Source organism: Candida dubliniensis, chromosome 2, assembly GCF_000026945.1.
Source record: "Candida dubliniensis CD36 chromosome 2, complete sequence".
NCBI lineage: Eukaryota > Fungi > Ascomycota > Pichiomycetes > Serinales > Debaryomycetaceae > Candida > Candida dubliniensis.
In genome coordinates, this window is record NC_012861.1 from 2197520 (window position 1) to 2215332 (window position 17813).

Here is a 17813-nt window from a genome sequence, read left to right on the forward strand (position 1 = left end):
AAACACCATTGGTGATTATCAAGAAAAACGCGCCATACAAATTATTTTTGTGTAATCTACGTTACGAATATCTCACCTGAGTAAACACGAAAACTCTTAGCATAACTACTGCTATTGAGAAAGATGCACGCGAACCAGGAAATGTTGTACATAAATAAGCTTACTCTAAATAAAATAGGAGTGGTGGTGGTTTATCACTTTGACGAGGGAATTTGAGAAATATACACAACTCAAAAATTCTTGGAATTGCCTTAAATTCAATAATGCTTGGAACTGTATTATTTTGTACATTTACACTCAACACTTAAGTTGATCATCAAGACTGATCGTAGCTATGACACGAGTGGGTATTCCTACACATCACCCAACATTCTTTCTCCTCAGCTAAACGTATAGGGGAAGTTTCAAGTAGAAAAAGCTTGAGCAATCAAATAACTGTAACTTTAGACGGTTAATATGGGCTAGAATACACAATAAAGACATATAAATCTTATTACTCCAAAGTGCATTAATACGCTCATTGTAAAGCTTCATTCTTGCACAGTTTTGAATGGATATGCACTTTAAATAAGAACCGTGTTGAAAGTACTGACAATGGTATTGTGTCATCCACGACATCTGGTTTCGCGTATAACAGCCAAATAGAAAAGAGACTCGTCAAAACTTGAGTTCAACTTTGAAGATGAGCTTTTTGTTGGCACCATTTCATTATAAGCATGTACCACTCCTAATTCAACTATCCCCTTCGTGAATCTTTGTTAGAATTCCATAATTTGAATCATTTATAAGGAGCAAACAAGGCTTGGCAGCCACCACACTACTTTATTCAAACATTCTTAAAATCGTGAAACTTGTGTAGTATTACACGATGTCTGAAGTTCCTAATCAAGAATCTCCGAGTTCATCGATATTTAAACAATCGAATGCCTCATCATCAACAAAAATACATGGTGCTCCATCTAGTTCACAAATTGCTAATGTCGATTTCAACACCTTGAGAAAACTAAATACAAACACCTCGTTTTCGTCAAACTTAACTAACTCAACCACTAAAACAAGCAATGCTTTATCCAGGCTATTCACTAGAAATAAGTCGTCATCTAACATTTCAATTTATCATTCTCCAAGCGATGATGATAGCTCCCCAAAGACACTTCGAGAATCCGCGTCTCCATCTGAATCAAGCAAGAGTGGCAATAGGTTGAAGATTGCCCAGAAGTTAAAGTTTTCCAAGAATCAAAGCAGTCGTAAACCAGAATTGTTTTTGGATACCAGTAGCTCAATAAGTGAAGATAACTCTTCGTTTCGGAAAATAGTAACTGGTAATCTGCTGAATGAGGTGAATAAGTCAAGAAAGAACTCAATGAGCTCACCAATGAGTACCACATTTCATAGTTTGTTTCATCGATCTCATCACAATGGCAGCAGTTTTCAGCAAGGTACCAATCTGGTTGCGACTGGTACGACACCTTTGTCCAGTAAGTTCGATGACTTGTCAAAAGTATCCAAGGCAACTTTATGTCTTTCCTCAAACAGCTCAAATTCAATAATCAGCAATCCTGAACTAGCTCAGATTTATAATTTCACCAACCCAAATATTTCAATTGAAGATGGAGAGACTAATATGGACCATACAAACAGTTCTTTTTTGGATATTCATAAGAAAATGCTTGTGCCAGCAGATCTGTTTATCCAGAATAAGTTAAACAAGTATCACCAAACAGAAGTTGGATTGGGCATATATGAAAGTGAATTAGATCACGAAAAAGATAGTAAGATATATTCGAACCTTTATCATTACTTGAAACCACTATTCACCCCATCCTTTTCCGTATCCGACTCTGGTCGAAAGGTAAGCATGTGTCCAATATTGAATGCAAATGTGGAAGAAATTGCAAGTTTTGTAAAAGAGAGCTTTTGTTTACACCAGCCCAATGAAAGAGCATCATTAGATCACGATAAAAGTTTTAGACTGAAGACAAGATCAAGTGTATCAAGTTTAGGCCGTGGTAAGATTGACGATTTTGATTACAGACAGTTATCAAATTTGTTTGAGAAATTGATGACAGTATTGAGTCACAACTTACAAACTGCCGAGCCATCGGAAGTATCTTTACAAACTTTGATATTGAACGCATGGAGATATTATAATAATTATATCAGGTTTTACGTGCTAAGTGTATTTCAACCATTGCAAACGCACTTGAATGAACTATATATGAAAAATCAGAATGGAAGCAAAATTACTAGAATAGATGACCTTTTACTTGTATCTTTTCGCAAGGTTTTTATTACTGAACAGGGAATTGGAAGTGGGAATAGAGAGCCATCTCAATTTTTGGGGAATACTGAGAGTGATGAGTCAACTGGTAATGAATTGTTTACTTCAACTTTGGCTGTGTTGTCGAGTATATCATAGAAGTGACTGTTTTATAATGAAGAGATTATTGACTAGTATTATTACATTATTTACTTCACTAAACAAACATGATTGACCACTCCAGTTGTCAAATAACGGGCATGAGACAAACTAATGAATGCTTTATTATCATCACCAGTATTTGGAAATATGCACTTACAAGAATAAGAATGGACATATTTTGTGGTGAATTATTGTATAGCAAGAGGTAGTTGTTTTCTGTTTTGTCAGTACAGTATCTTTCACATCTATGGACCGATGCTTGTTTGTTTCAAATGGTTGCAGATACCCTTGGCCTTCCTTGGATTCTTCAAACTAAATTTTGAATGATATTGCAATACACCATACATTAAAAGACATGCATATTTTTGTATGTCTTATTTGTGGGTGATATGAAATTCATTGCAGCTTTGGCGGTAATTTATACACTAAAGAGTATAAGGGTTGTTCATATGACCATGCTAGTTCAACAGCCGGTCTGAAACGTTCAAGGGCTCATTGTTTATATTCAGACGACATGACTCTAGTGTTATAGAATCACTAGATACCTGTCATATTTCTGAATATTACTACTGCTGACTTTCACTTTTCTAAATCTTGTATGATCAATTCATTTTGTTTTATTGTGCTTTCTAAACAAGAAAATCACTGTAATCTGCTTCAAATGCTGTTCTAATGAATACAAGTAGGCTTATTAAGCGTATTCTACCTTATTTGAAATTTGCCGCTGTTAGTTATTTTCAACTTTACACAGAAAGGTTTTGCAACCAACTTTGATTTGCTACACTAAATAATTCTTTATATTTGCGACAAAATTTACAAAACTATATAAACTCCTGTTGGCGCCCAATTTTTTTTTGCAATTTTCCACCACTTTTTTTTTTCTTCTTTTCATTTACAATCAACTTTCAAAATCCATTTCATTCATTCAAGGAACCAGGAGTCTTATCTCTTATATGGAAGCTTGTTGGAGCATCATTATGCGATTAAAAATACAAATCAAAAATATAAAAATATAAATAATAGATTAAAAAAAAAATACAAAGAAAGAACGCATAATAGGGTTATTGTTATATAAAATAAGACTCCTCAAGCGGTTAATAAAATCAACATCATCAGGTAACAATATGGATAACCATGGCGCTATTCACTGCTGCTGTTTGGATTGTTATTGGAGCATCATTATGTGGAAAAGAAACAAATCAATAATATAAAAATATAAATTAAAATGAAAAGAATACTAAAAAAAAACACATAATAGAAGTATTGTTATATTAAATAAGTCTACTGAAACCGCTATTGAAACTACATCCATTCATGGCGGATCCAAAGCATGCAGGGAGAAACTATCGTTTGGATATTTATTGGAGCATCATTATGAGGAAAAGAAACCAAATAAATAATAAAAAAATGAAACAAAAACAAAAAAAAAAAAGCATAAAAAACCTCATAATAAAGTTGTTGTTATAAATTAAAAGACTCCTAAAGCGTGTTACCAAATCCATGTCCATTCAGAAAGTAGATGAATAACCAAGGCTCTTTCCACTGTTACTTGAATTTTTATTGGAGCACAATATGCGGTTAAAAACACAAATACAAATATAAAATGCAAATCAAAATCAAAAAAAAATACAAATTAAAAAAACGCATAGTACAACTAATGGTATATCAGATAAGACTCCTCATGTTGATTTTAAAGCCAATTCTATAAACTGATTCTCTTAACTTGCCTGGAACCTATTATTTGAATACTTGTTGGAGCACATTATGCAAAAAAATACAAAATCAAAACTAAAAAAATATAATCAAATATAAAAAATCAAAAACAAAATGCATAATAGATTTGTTATATGATTAGACTCCTGAAGTAGATTTGAAAATTGATATTATTATTCCCTAGTCATAAATTCACGTTAAGAATAAATTAAAACTAACTGTCCAATCACGTATAAAACTGTCCAATCAATATTAAATACAAACCTCCCTAGAAATTGAAGTTCCCTGCTGAAGCTGCTAATCATAATTAAAACCTATCCTTACATTCACTATTGAATCAATATATTACCAAGGTATTGCTTAATAATTTATAAAAGATTCTATATTATCAAACTGTCAAATAAAAAAGGAACCAAAAAAGATGCAAAAACGTAAAACAAAATAAAAAAGATGCAAAAATGCAAAACAAATATAAAAAAAGACATAAGAGTATAAAACAAGCTATAAAGAAGTATAATATAAGACATAAAAAATAGAAAAAAGATCAAAAACGATCAAAAAAAGATAAAAGAATATAAAAAAGAATTAAAAAAGATAACAACAAATAATAAGTTGCTGCTGTATTATATTGGTCTTCAAAAGCTGATTATAAAACCTTGTGTGCTAGCTTAAAAGGTCTTGATATATATTACTTGTATATTATGTATAGGATACGATATTCTGGGGGATAGGAGATACGATGTTATGAATGGTGCTATTTGGGAGGAAGAAGTAGGTCCGAGGAAGACGTAGTTGGTGATCCACGGATTCGAAACTCTTCTCATAGTGCAGCGCATCTCTCATAAGCAGGGCGTTAGGTACAAAGTGGAGGTACGAGAGCCACCGCTGGGACGGTTTGATCCTATCCTGGGGTACGGTTGCGCCGGTTGCCAACATTTGTACCTTCTCTAGCGCCAACACACATCATGGGACTGGTCTACCCTTGGCCAGAAAGGCTGGGCTGCTGGGAACAATAAGTTCAAAGCCAGTGCCACCAAGGGCTAGGGTTGGGGTTAGGGTCAGAGCCAGAGCCAGAGCCAGAGCCAGAGCCAGAGCCAGAGCCAGAGCCAGAGCCAGAGCCAGAGCCAGAGCCAGAGCCAGGGTCAAAGGCCGATGTCCCTAAGCTCAAGGGAAATGGCCAATCCCAGAGCATGGGTCTAAAGCCAGAGTCCATAATATGGCTAACTTGGTAACAATACCAGGAGCCAGGGCTAGTATTCTGGCCCACCCTACAAGAGGCTCAAGGTTGATGGGTACCAATTCACCACTGGCAACATAGTTGGCCCTGCTGCCTAGTCCAGTTCCGAGGTTATCGTCTGGTAAACAAACCAGAGTATATTACAGGCCAGTTTACAAATTGGTCCTAATACTGGTTGAATTGTTGCTGCCAGTTCTCTGCCTCAGCCAAAGGTACGACCAAGGAGAAGGAGTAAAATTCACGGACCAGTTCAACTGTTTTGTTGTGCTGAGGTGTTGGAATTGCCTCGGTATACCCAGGTAGAGACAAAAAGAAATATAAATCCTAGAATTCGTCTATGACTGCTAAGGCAAGTGCAAACCAAGATCTCCAACTTTTAGGACGAAACCTACGGCCAGTGCAACAAATTGATTTTGGGGTCAAACCTACTGTAGTGCTGGAACTTTTCCAGGCTTAGCAAAAGATAAGCAAAGAATGTGGAAAGAAATATTTGTATTGTCAAGGTAATAAATCTTCTCTCATGTGTACAGATGACAGTGTTATTATAACTGAGAAGGTTATCCTATTTACTTTAAAAATATTATACTAATTCATATTTTCATCGAATCTGTTAGTGCTATAATGTTAGGTTTACATTTATCCAAAATTTCATTATAGTAAAGCCCAAAGCAAAATGGGATGGCTAACTCTAATAGCAACATGCATTTGCTTGTACCATCTCGCTATAAGGGTTCACATTTATCCAAGTATGTAACTAAATTTTAGGCCCATTATTTTTCTATCTCGCATCCTAGGTAGGTTCTCTTTAGTTCACATCTCTAATTGCAGTGTTCTCTTTTAAAATAGAAATAGGACAATTTCTGTGACCTGTGAAAGGACACACTGACCTAATTTGTAGTACATGATTGTACATTGACATAAGAAAGACATATAGTAGACCTTAGTCCAATAAAGTTAGTTTCAAAAAGTTTCATCACTATCATATTGATCAATATCCTCCAATGTGTTGTCTTTACTGGATTCGAAGCCATCTCTTGAACTACCCATTTCTTGCGAATTGATCAGGATTCCCTCATTGCTGTCATTATCCTCTGTTTCATTAATATTGTACATCATAACCGATTTGCTATCATCCACACTTGTAGACATTAATGTACGCCTTGTAATGGTATTTTCAAGATTGCTTAATCTTGTCAAAATCTCGTCAGTGACTGTGCCATAATTATTGTGGTTGTGGTTGCCAGAATAGGGAGTTGAGAATATAATTGATGGTGATGATTGTTGCTTCAGGTTTTGAATATTCTGTAATGGTTGCTGTTGCTGTTGTGCCTGTGTTTGTCTTGGTACAGCAAATGGTTGTTGAAGAAACTTTCTTGAGATTACTCTTTCGCTAGTATTTGTTCGTACCTTTTCTATTTTACCACCATACCTCTTATTAAGTAACTCATTAATGAAAAAAGAATCAGTCGAAGCCGTACGTATATTTCCCCCATTCAATGTACTCAAAGATTGATACTTGTTGGAACGACGGCTCAATCTTCTTTTAGTACTTCGTCCCATGAAATTACTTTCGCCATCAATCTCATGCCCAATCCCATGTATGTTATCTTCCTCTTGTTTCAAAAATGTAAAATTCTTTAATTCTGAAGAAGGTTGATTGTGGAAACTTTTAGATTTTATTAGTTCATATCCAAATAGCATAAATATAATAGGTATTTTAAAAATATGCAAGAAACTGTTAGTCCAATTATTCTGATTATTCAACCTTGCCATTTTAAAATATAATATTAAATTGGTTGTTTTAAAATAGTTAAACTCTTCTTGATTGCTATCTCTTACCTTTGCAAATACACCACTCAAACAAATAGCCAATATCGTGCCGACAATAAACTGAATTAAAAATAAATAACCCATTAGGGTGACTTTTCCCAACGTGTTATAATTTTCCCAATTATTCCATACTGAGGGAGTAAATCCAAAAAAAATTTTGACCATATCGAATAATATTTCGCCTTTGGCTTGGTTAATGCTTAGGGTTAAAAAGCTGAAATAAAACCCACTGATCAACGTGAAAAAGAAAAAGATCAATCCAACCAAGTTCCAGATCATTTTATTGAATGATAATACAATTAAATTAAAAAATTTATAATTATTAAAAATCGAAAGTATTCGAGGAAATAATATAATTCCAATTAAACTGAAAACATCGGGAAAATAGGGAGTATTGGCCATCTTCAAAACAAATGATAAGTCGATTAAGAAAATCAAACAAAAATCAATATAATTCCAAATTATAGTTTTCATAAATTGCCATTCTATATTATACAATTTCATAATTAATTCAATATTAAAACTTAAACCAATGACCCAAAATAAAGACCCACTTCCCATAGGGTTGCCAAAAATCAACAGAAAATAAAAGATCAGTAACATTATCAATTTGAAATTTATCACAATAGATTGATATTTCGGCACAGTGTTTGCCCGTTTAATTATTTGTTTATATGATATTCTTCTAAATTGGTAATCTGTAACGCAGTCAAGTTCAAGTAATCCTTTTTCATCGTCAGTATAACTGATTCCAGAACCAGTGATATGACTACTCTCGTTATTTATAAGCTCACCATTATAAAATCTTTCTAATATTCTAACTATGATTGGTTGTGAAAGAAATTTCTTAGCGTTACATAACACACAAAGTTCAAGGGTGTTAAAATTATGTTGTCGGTCTACTTCATATAATGGTTTGATAAATAACATGTTAACTCGATTCAAGGATTTGTATTCTCTTAGCATTCTAATAGACAATAACTCACAAACAGTAGCTTTAGTAATTAGTAAATCAAAACAGACAAGGTTATTCTCCAGTTGAATCAAGTATTCATATCGTAGTAACAACAATGTGAAGATAACATTATGCGAGACTTTTTGTCTTGGCCCCTCAATTGCTCTGGTTGAAACTGCATCTAAAGCTGTATATGCTGCTGCTCTTCCTAATCGTGAATCTCTTCTTTCTGTTACTGCTAATGAAGAGGATCCTAATATCTCTGGTTGAATGTCATGTTGTACATATGCTGCTGGTGGAGATAGTGATAGTTCAGATACCCGTAATATCTCGTCAGTTATTGGTTTCATTAAAGTTGAATGAATTTCTGGAGATTTCAACTGTTCATATTTCAAACTCAATTGAACTTTATCATTTATCAATTTTTGAATCTTGTAATAATCATCTCTGAAATCATGTTGACGAATAAGATGACTACTAACATCTCGATGATGTCTGAACATTGATAAAAAAAAATACAATGGCTTGACTAGGTTGACAAAGGTGATATTATAAAAAGAAATAGAAAACCCAAAAAAAAAAAAAAAAGACTGGAAAGAACTTATAAAATATAAAAAAAAATATTGTTGATGATATTGCATTTCATTTAAGGTCGAATTATCGTGTCCCTATATCTTTCCTGAAATTGGTGCAATATATGTTAACCACTTTGAGCACAAAGGTAAACAAAGCAATGCGTAAAGCAACCAAAGAAAAAAAAAAAAAAAAACAAGAAGACGGCTGTGAAATGAATTAGATCAACAATAAAAAAATACCAGTTATAGTGAGCCCCTCCCTCCATTGCGGCCACTATCTAATCTTCCTATTCAAAAAATTATATGCTTTCTTGCCATTCTCATCACCTAAAATCGATATGAACTTATCTTTGGATAAAGATACCAATTCTTCAATATTCCTAACCTGTTGAATCAACGTGTGGTAATTAACTGCATTGATTCCAGGTATATTCTGAATAAAGTCAATAGCGTCATCATTGTACATTGGTGGATTGCCATCACCGGTTTCAATAGATTTATTAGCTCCTTTGTCAAGGGCAGTTCCCACATCAGGCTCTTCTTGATTGGCTTTTAATTCAATAAAAATCTGAGCAGTCTCGTAGGGCGACGAGGACCAAATGATCTTAAGTTTCGGGAATGCATACAACAACAGAAGTATTTTCGACTGAATATTTGACTTTTCATTTAATTCAATTTTACTTTCAACAGATTCATCCCTTGTAATTCGAGTGTATTTAACTTCCGAGAATGGCTCCAACGAAAAAGATTGCGTACCATCAAATTCAATTAATAACACGGGTAATTCGTAATGTCTGAACATTTGCTTACACTGCTGGAACAATCTGCCACTGGAGAAACTTTGTACTAAATCAGAAATAGATTTTCTTTCAACACAAATCTTGGGTGAGAGAATATAATCACCAATAGTAAGCATACATGGAATGACATTGATACCAATTTGATAAAGCAAATTCGGCGTTGACGAGCCAAACTCCCTAGCATCAACAATTACATTTGACTCATCCGTTTCAGTTTTAAACTTAGAACCTCCGGCTATTCTAGTATTGGCAATATTATTTCTATTAATTTGAAATTTTGCATTATCATCCTTTGTCTCAAAATGTTTCCCTAAAGTAGCTTTTTCTTTAATAAGTTTTGTGAACGCTTCCTTCTCTCTTTTAACCCTGCGCAAATGTTTTTCTTCCTCCACAGAATCGCCATAATACATAAAATAGGCATGGGCAGGGTTTTCATGATTAATAGCTTGATACATTTCAACTCGTCTTATGAAAGCCAAATTCTGTTCATAGATTATAATATGAGATGGATGTAATTCCTGTAAAATTGATGCATTAAATTTATCATTATATGCCTGTACTATCACTTGTTCCTCTTTGTTGATGTGAACAAAGTCAAAATCGTGCTGAAATTGTTGAGTTTCTTCTATCAAATCTAATACCCCAAAGTTCTCTTCTTGTGTCTCTTTGAATTCTAATGAATCCCTTTCTTCATCTATAGATTCATCTTCCTTCAATTCCAAAAGCATTTCTTGGTCAATATCAACAGTTTCAAAGTTTTCTGGTGCACGTAACTTATTCACCCGAGCTGCAACGCTTCCTCCTCTAGTTCTTCTCCTTTTGCTGACTGGTTGGCCATTTCTTGTAAATGTTTTAGTTATAACAATGTCTGATTCGTCTTCCTTTTGCTCCTTTGCCTCCAATTCCTCCCAAATTCTTTTCACCATGGGATTAATCTGTTCTCTCCAATGTGCGTATTCTCGTAATTGATCCTTCATAAAGCGGCGACAACTAAATACCCGCTTGTCTCCAATTATTTCCTCTTGCATAGTTTCCAAAAGTCTGGTCAAATCACGGGCAACCCTTTTACTGGAACAAACAATTAGTATGGGACCTTGATTTTTCAAATTACTGGTACTTTTTTCTTGTAATATGTTATGGACTAATTTCCCCAACTCATTCCATTTGGGTAGCTCCTCAAACACGTAATTACCATCTCTTTTACCAAACGCTCTTTCTTTGGCGCAGCTGATAATTTTAACTGCCTCATCTAGATTCAACCAAGGACTTTGTGAACGGTGTATACTCCCAGCTTGGCGTTTCTGGTTCTCATTCACAATTCTCTGCACATTTTGATAAAATGCAATAGAATCAAGATTCATCAAACCCACTAACATATTTGTTAGGGTCGATAGACTGGACACAATTTGTTTTGAAGTAAACGAAACCCTGTGCCAGCTAGAATCCATGGATCCACGAATACGTCGAACAAAATCTGGATCGTGTACATTTTCCATCTCCCAATACTCAGTTGCTAGTGTTGGATTATGTCGTTTCAATTCCCCTAAACAAGCCTGAATACAGGTAAGTATGGCTGATTGAATCTGGTTCATATTGTAAGTGAGCTTGACACTTATTTCGGTGGCCAGTTTACGCAACATATCTTTTTTGTTTTTGATATTAAAGGACTGTGAAATGGTGACGTGAAATCTGGGCCACAAAAAAACATTTGACAATCGTAAAATTTTCAACTTCGTAGCCAAGGGTGTAAACCCGCCAAAGGACTCTGAATCATCAGAAAAAGCTTTAATGAATCCCCAGTTATTATTATCCCGGTATAAATTAATGACAAACGCGTCGTTTGATGTCTCTTTTATCCTTTCTGCGTGGAATATAAAAAGTCCGGTTATATCATCTGCACTCACAATAAGCGAAAGAAGGTCAACAACCAACACTCTGGAAGAAATAGCAACAACTCCGCCTTCTGCATATAATTTTTTTCTTCTCAATGGTAGAGAGTCTCCATTTATGACAACTAGTCTTTCTTGTTGAGATTCATCTTCCCAATTGAGATCATTCATTTCTTCTTGTAACCTAATCAATTCATCATCTTGAGCATTAAGCACAAATATCAACCCTCGCTTTTTCTTCTTGGTTCTCGAATCAACAAATGGTGTACTCAATGCATATAGTAAATTTGCTGTTATAATGTCCCAACCTAGGCCGCAGCCCATTATTAATAACCCATCTTTAGTTAAGGTATCCTCTACAATTTCCTGCTGATATTTCAAAGGTAAAACAAAGTTTATTGCTTTATCAGGATATATTGGGACTATATCAGGCTCGCTGAAGTTAAGTGGAATTGTCGATTTGTTATTCTCTTCGTCATCGTGTACAAACAAAGACATGATGTGAAATGGGGGTATGGTGGTGTAATAACGTAAATTCAAACCAACAATCAACTTTTCCTTTTCGCGTTCTTGTTTTTTTTTATTTTTTTTTTCGTTTCTCAACAATTTTGTGAACTCTGTTTCTCTTTATGAAGCAATCTTGTCATATTATCTACAACAGTTATTAAGCTATGGAGGAACTTAAATTAGACCGATCAGCAAAGTTTCTTGTAGTAGGAATAGAGAATATATCAAAGTCCAGGTTAAATCAGCTTGAAGAATGGAAACAGTTGGATAATCCGAACAAATCCTCAGTTGATAGACTAAACAGAAGAATTATTACTGAAGTCAACCTCAATAACGACGATGAAGATAACGATGACAATGGTAGAGCAAACAGGACTAATGCACAAGATACTTATAAGTTATATTTGGAGGACATTTCAACCAAGAATATTACACAAGCTTATGAAAAGGAACCATTACGATTTTTACGTGTAGAAAATACCGGCACTCCCCTACCAATAAAACTTGGAGGTAGATTAACAGTTTTAAAGGGAGCACTGACTTTCAATGGAGTGCTACTTCTCACGAATAAAAATTGTGAATATCATGGCATTCATCCGGACGATGCGAACTATGTGTCTATACTAAATGATGGTGTAATTAAGAAACAAATTGAGTTACTCCTGCTCTAAATTTTAGCAACTAATTGCTATTCGTCAAGTAATAGGTGCCATAACGCGTTTTCGTTTATGAAATCATGATGAATTATGCTGACCAATACATAATTTTCATAAATTGAATTCAACAATTCAAACGACTTGGAATTCTTTTTATAGCATCTGGCCCATTCAACCCACAACAAAAATGCTTCCTCGTTCCAAGCTTTAAAAGATTCGTAATCAATTACTGTTGGCTGAACCACTTCCTTCAGCGGGAATACACCCCAGGTGACTGCATTCTTTGACAACTTAGCATTAGGTCCTATTGGTAAATTGGATCGTATTTCACCGTCTTTATCTCCTACATAATAGGTCACTGTTTTATCCAACTCTATTTTCAACAATAATTTCGTCCAATCCTCCTTGGGCATAAATAACTCAATAAATGATTTTTGATATATGGTTCCATTGCGTGGTCCCCAACCAAAAATATTATCAGTTGATTTGCATCCATTAATAGCTGGTTGTGATGCAACAGAGAACCACCCTTTTTCATTCAATTGAAATAGCTCCTCTTGTATCAATGCGGTTTCTGGCGACAATGAAGAGTCAGCCCATGGGATAACATCTACTTTTCCTGATAAATAGTTAATAAATACTCGTGTCAAATCAGCTAATGATTCGGGTGTACCCCATTTCGTTGAAGCTTCTTCCGGAGTGTGAATTTTCAAAGTAGGACCATACCCATCAATTTCACCATATGCAGGGGAATTTGAGTCACCAAATCTACCATTCGGAAAATCATCCCAAATTGCATCTTTACCAAGTGCTCCCTTTCCTGTACTAATATCAACAAGGACTTTTTTATCATTTAACAATGCCTTGCTAACTAGAGCCTTGTTGGATGTGAGCTCATTATCGTTTATTGAAGAGATTCTGCGTGGTTTATTGGTCTTGGCCAATGTGACATCTCCTTCTGGTGGGTTTTCTTGTTCATTCTCATCGTCTGAATCAGAAACAACGGCATCTTCAAATCTTGCGGCATAAGAAGGACCTTCCAAAACTTGTCTCAAGACGTCGGATTTGTCTAAAATGGAAGCAACGGCCTTTTCTAAATTCAAAGTGTAGAAATGATATCCTCTGATATTCGTCAGTTTATCTATCCTATCAATTATCTCAGTCAAAATATCTACACCAAGTGCTTTCACGGCATTATCGTCATGACAAACTTGGTCAACTTGTTTCAAAATCCCTCTTGGAATAGAAGCATGAGACAATTTGGCGGCTCTGTTAAAAACCTTATATGTAGTTATAGGCATCAAACCGGGGATTAATGGAATTCCTTTTAATTCGTCATGTTCTTTTAACAATTTTTCGAAGGCAATAAATTTTTCAACATCGAAAAACAACTGTGTGATTATGAAATCTGCCCCTGCTTTGACCTTTTCTACTAGAAATGGGATGTCTTTTTGTGGATTCTGACTCGAGATGTCAGACCCATCCACATGTCCTTCCGGATAAGCGGCCACTCCAATACAAAAGTAGTCGCCGTAATTTTCTCTGATATACTTGACCAAGTCAACAGCCCCACTGAAATCACAATTAGGAGTCCAGTATTCTTCAGTTCGTGGTGGATCCCCTCTTAGAGCCAAAATGTTTCTTACACCTGCAGCTTTGGCTTTTGACAATGCTTGATCAATGACCTCCTTGTTGGTGTTGGTACAAGTTAAATGTAAAACTGTGGTTATTCCTATTTCGTTCTGACATGTGGCTGCTAAATCTAAAGATTTTTCACTTGTAGATCCACCTGCACCCCATGTCACAGTGATGAACAAAGGGTTGAAGGCCAGCATACGGTTCAATCTTGCCAACAAGTTTCTGAACCCAGAATCTGTCTTTGGTGGGAAAAACTCAAACGAAACAAACTTTTCGTCTGGTTTTAAGGAAGCAATTCGTTCTGCTACGGTACTCATTGGTGATGCTGTTGAAACGATTGGAACTTGGGTTCTGAGTTTTTATGTGATGTATAGGATAATTATTTGCAATTTTTTTTTTTTTTTTTTTTTCTCGCTCAGTGCGGTTGTGTTATTTTTTTGTTGTTGTAGAGTTTTCCACAAGTCGCTGGTGCTCGTGCAATGTGATATAAGATTAGGCGCGTTTTCTGTGTGGCTTTTTTGATTGATAAGCAGTAAGTTGCTCAAAATATATATAAAAGCACTGATTTGAATAAATGTGGGAGAGTTTGGTGGATTGTAATGAAAGATACTTGAAGGTGATGTATGAAGTGCATTTAGTGGAGGAGGAAAGAAAGACAGTTCCACTACATTTTTAATAATTGGAAGGTGTTCTCTCTATGGACGAAACCTGTCCTCAAATAAAAAAAAAAAATACTAACTAATACATGAGATTGCCTATACAGCACTATATTCACCTCTATTACTACGTCCAGTAAATTTTTCAATAATTTCTTTGCCAAAGCTGGGTAATCCCTTTAGCAATTCGATAAAGTTCTCGACAACTTCTTTCAAGGCACTCTGGAAATCTATAGCGTTCCCTTTATTGTACTGAAACCAAGCACCCCCAATTATATAAATACTTAAAAACAATACCAAAAAGATAAATATCCAAGTGAACCATCCCCAGGATTCGCCATTGTCGTGTTTTTCTTTCTTCTTGTCTTCTTCACTAGTGATACAGGCAGCTTTGGTCTTCATCGAAAGTTTCAAATTAGTACCATCCCATTGATCCAAAATGAATTCGTTATTCTGAGACTCCCTATCACATTGGAAGTTTAATTCGGCATTTACAAGAGCATCTCCCCAATTAGCACCCTTGTATATAACTTTGATACCGTTGTCAGATGACTCGAAAGTTTTTTGCAAATCAGACGTAAATGAAACTACCTCAGACACAACTGGTTTTTCATCTTTACGTAAGATGCTTGTTACACCACATATATCTGAGTTTGCTGGACAATCTTTGATAACAGAAATAGGCTGGCATATGCCGACACTCCAAGTGATGTTTGTTTGCGAAGGTGGCGTATTCTTAAGAGTGGTGTAGGAATGGACTCCCTTGATACTTTCAAAATTATAACGTTTAATTTCTTTATCAGAACAATCAAAGGCCAACGCAACAGTAACAAATGTTAATAAAGATGCAAGAATCATGATTGTACTGGTGATACTAAGCAAGTTGTAAAGCAATTGATTAACTCACGGAGTAAAAGCTTTTTTTTTTTTTTTTTTTTTTTGATGTTGTTGTTTTTTTTTTTTTTTCCTGCATCGTCCTAATTTCTCCGCGCCGCCCATGTATCGAGTTTTCCGTCTCCTCCTCCTGCTCCTCTGTCCTGCTAATCTCGCAGTCTGCATATAGTGACTGACACGTGATGCCTCGGATGATAGGATTCAGAATTTTCACAGGTAAAAAAGAAAAAACTGTAGAAACCCCACTTAAATTGACCTCTTGCTGACTCGATTGAAGATTATTTATGTTGAACTATTTTGTTCTTTTTTATTTTTTATGTTAATTTCCTTTCACCAAATCAACTTTCTATTAGTAATTCATTAAATTCTTATTTATCAAACATGGTCAAAGTTACTGTTGCAGGTGCTGCTGGGGGTATTGGTCAACCATTATCCTTGCTTTTAAAATTAAATCCAAATGTTGATGAGTTGGCATTATTTGATATCGTCAATGCCAAAGGAGTGGCTGCAGATTTATCCCACATTAATACACCAGCTGTTGTTACTGGACATCAGCCAGCAAACAAGGAAGACAAAACAGCAATCAGTGAAGCTTTGAAGGGAACTGATTTAGTTATTATCCCTGCTGGTGTCCCAAGAAAACCAGGTATGACTAGAGCCGATTTGTTCAATATTAATGCTTCCATTATTAGAGACTTGGTTGCTAACATTGCTAGAGTCGCTCCAACTGCTGCAATTTTGATTATCTCGAATCCCGTAAATGCCACTGTGCCAATTGCTGCTGAAGTGTTGAAAAAATTGGGTGTTTTCAATCCGCGCAAATTGTTTGGTGTCACTACCTTGGATAGTGTCAGAGCAGAAACCTTTTTGGGTGAATTGACCAACACTGATCCAACCAAATTGAAGGGTAAAATTTCAGTTATTGGTGGTCATTCTGGAGATACTATTGTGCCATTGATCAATTATGATGCTAGTGTTGGTGTATTGAGTGACTCTGATTACAAAAACTTTGTACACCGAGTTCAATTTGGTGGTGACGAAGTTGTTAAAGCTAAGAATGGTGCAGGTTCCGCCACTTTGTCTATGGCCTATGCTGGTTATAGGTTTGCTGATTATGTGATTAGCTCATTAACTGGTCGTGCTACACCTGCTGGTAGAATTCCGGATTCATCATACGTTTATTTGCCAGGTATCTCAGGAGGTAAAGAATTCTCTGCAAAATATGTTGACGGGGTTGATTTCTTTTCAGTTCCAGTCGTATTGTCACAAGGTGAGATCAGATCATTTGTAAATCCGTTTGAAGAGTTAACCGTAACTAACGAAGAGAAAAAGTTGGTTGAAGTTGCATTGAAAGGGTTGAAAAGCTCAATTACTCAAGGTACGGAATTTGTCAATGCTTCTAAGTTGTAACTTATTTATAGGAATGTATTTATAATTAAGAGAAATTAAGCATCATATCGTCATAATTGCAAGTAAGAAAAAAAAAAAATTCAGACCACCGAAATGGAGAGTATGAGCAAAAAAAAAAATGAAATATTGCAACATGATCGAGCCGAGGATCGAACTCGGGACCTTTTCGGGACTTACATCCATTGCTGGAAATGTAAACGAAACGTGATAGGCCGCTACACTACTCAACCAGTTGTCGGCAAAGTAAATTTTTTAGATTTATATACTGTATAAATTCATTATGATTCAGTCAATTCATTCAGTTTATACAATTACATTTGAATGTTTAATTGAAGTATTGCTTTTGCTGTCTACAAACAGCAATATAATTATTAGTTTTCTGATGGAAATATGTCTGCGCAAAATTCTGAATCATTTGCTCTTACAAGGCAGCATTCAAAACAGTAGTACATTTGTAAATTATTCCATCCTCTATTCATATTAATAGCTGTTGTATACCCTTTAGGCATGTATAAACTGTCAAAATTGTTTTAAATTGTAAAGTTATCTTTCACTAATGCAGTAATGTGATTAATCAATTCAATCTGAACAACAACAAGTTTGATTGTTAAAATAATTTTGATTAGAATGT

General features: G+C 35.1%; 7 protein-coding genes and 1 non-coding gene across 8 annotated transcripts, besides 2 other annotated features; 3 read left to right on the top strand and 5 right to left on the bottom strand. All coding sequences in view use genetic code 12, as the record gives it.

The window, feature by feature from the left end:
* Nucleotides 1–4117: part of a repeat region (core RPS block consists of four complete RPS units of 2106bp each, plus one partial RPS unit of 1535bp; orientation = sense) that runs on past the window's edge.
* Nucleotides 1–4117: part of a repeat region (RB2 region) that runs on past the window's edge.
* On the top strand, nucleotides 869–2419 carry CD36_24430 (conserved hypothetical protein; the record flags this gene model as incomplete). The annotated part of the gene is made up of 1 exon (XM_002418871.1): nucleotides 869–2419. The coding sequence occupies one exon, from the start codon at nucleotides 869–871 to the stop codon at nucleotides 2417–2419; it is 1551 nt and encodes a 516-aa protein (XP_002418916.1).
* Nucleotides 4118–6332: 2215 nt separating the features above from the next.
* CD36_24440 (cation channel family transporter, putative) lies at nucleotides 6333–8660 on the bottom strand (the record flags this gene model as incomplete). Its single annotated transcript, XM_002418872.1, has 1 exon — nucleotides 6333–8660. The coding sequence occupies one exon, from the start codon at nucleotides 8658–8660 to the stop codon at nucleotides 6333–6335; it is 2328 nt and encodes a 775-aa protein (XP_002418917.1).
* Nucleotides 8661–9006: 346 nt separating this feature from the next.
* On the bottom strand, nucleotides 9007–11919 carry CD36_24450 (DNA repair protein Rad1 homologue, putative; the record flags this gene model as incomplete). Its single annotated transcript, XM_002418873.1, has 1 exon — nucleotides 9007–11919. The coding sequence occupies one exon, from the start codon at nucleotides 11917–11919 to the stop codon at nucleotides 9007–9009; it is 2913 nt and encodes a 970-aa protein (XP_002418918.1).
* A 173-nt stretch (nucleotides 11920–12092) lies between these two features.
* On the top strand, nucleotides 12093–12599 carry CD36_24460 (RecQ-mediated genome instability protein 1 homologue, putative; the record flags this gene model as incomplete). Its single annotated transcript, XM_002418874.1, has 1 exon — nucleotides 12093–12599. The coding sequence occupies one exon, from the start codon at nucleotides 12093–12095 to the stop codon at nucleotides 12597–12599; it is 507 nt and encodes a 168-aa protein (XP_002418919.1).
* A 17-nt stretch (nucleotides 12600–12616) lies between these two features.
* CD36_24470 (methylenetetrahydrofolate reductase, putative) lies at nucleotides 12617–14539 on the bottom strand (the record flags this gene model as incomplete). Its single annotated transcript, XM_002418875.1, has 1 exon — nucleotides 12617–14539. One exon carries the CDS (start codon nucleotides 14537–14539, stop codon nucleotides 12617–12619), a length of 1923 nt encoding a protein of 640 aa, XP_002418920.1.
* A 438-nt stretch (nucleotides 14540–14977) lies between these two features.
* CD36_24480 (autophagy-related protein precursor, putative) lies at nucleotides 14978–15736 on the bottom strand (the record flags this gene model as incomplete). The annotated part of the gene is made up of 1 exon (XM_002418876.1): nucleotides 14978–15736. The coding sequence occupies one exon, from the start codon at nucleotides 15734–15736 to the stop codon at nucleotides 14978–14980; it is 759 nt and encodes a 252-aa protein (XP_002418921.1).
* Nucleotides 15737–16153: 417 nt separating this feature from the next.
* CD36_24490 (malate dehydrogenase, mitochondrial precursor, putative) lies at nucleotides 16154–17182 on the top strand (the record flags this gene model as incomplete). The annotated part of the gene is made up of 1 exon (XM_002418877.1): nucleotides 16154–17182. The coding sequence occupies one exon, from the start codon at nucleotides 16154–16156 to the stop codon at nucleotides 17180–17182; it is 1029 nt and encodes a 342-aa protein (XP_002418922.1).
* A 134-nt stretch (nucleotides 17183–17316) lies between these two features.
* On the bottom strand, nucleotides 17317–17412 carry tRNA-Val (TAC). The gene has a single exon. It is a non-coding gene; the product is annotated as a tRNA-Val (tRNA).
* Between the last annotated feature and the right edge of the window lie 401 nt (nucleotides 17413–17813).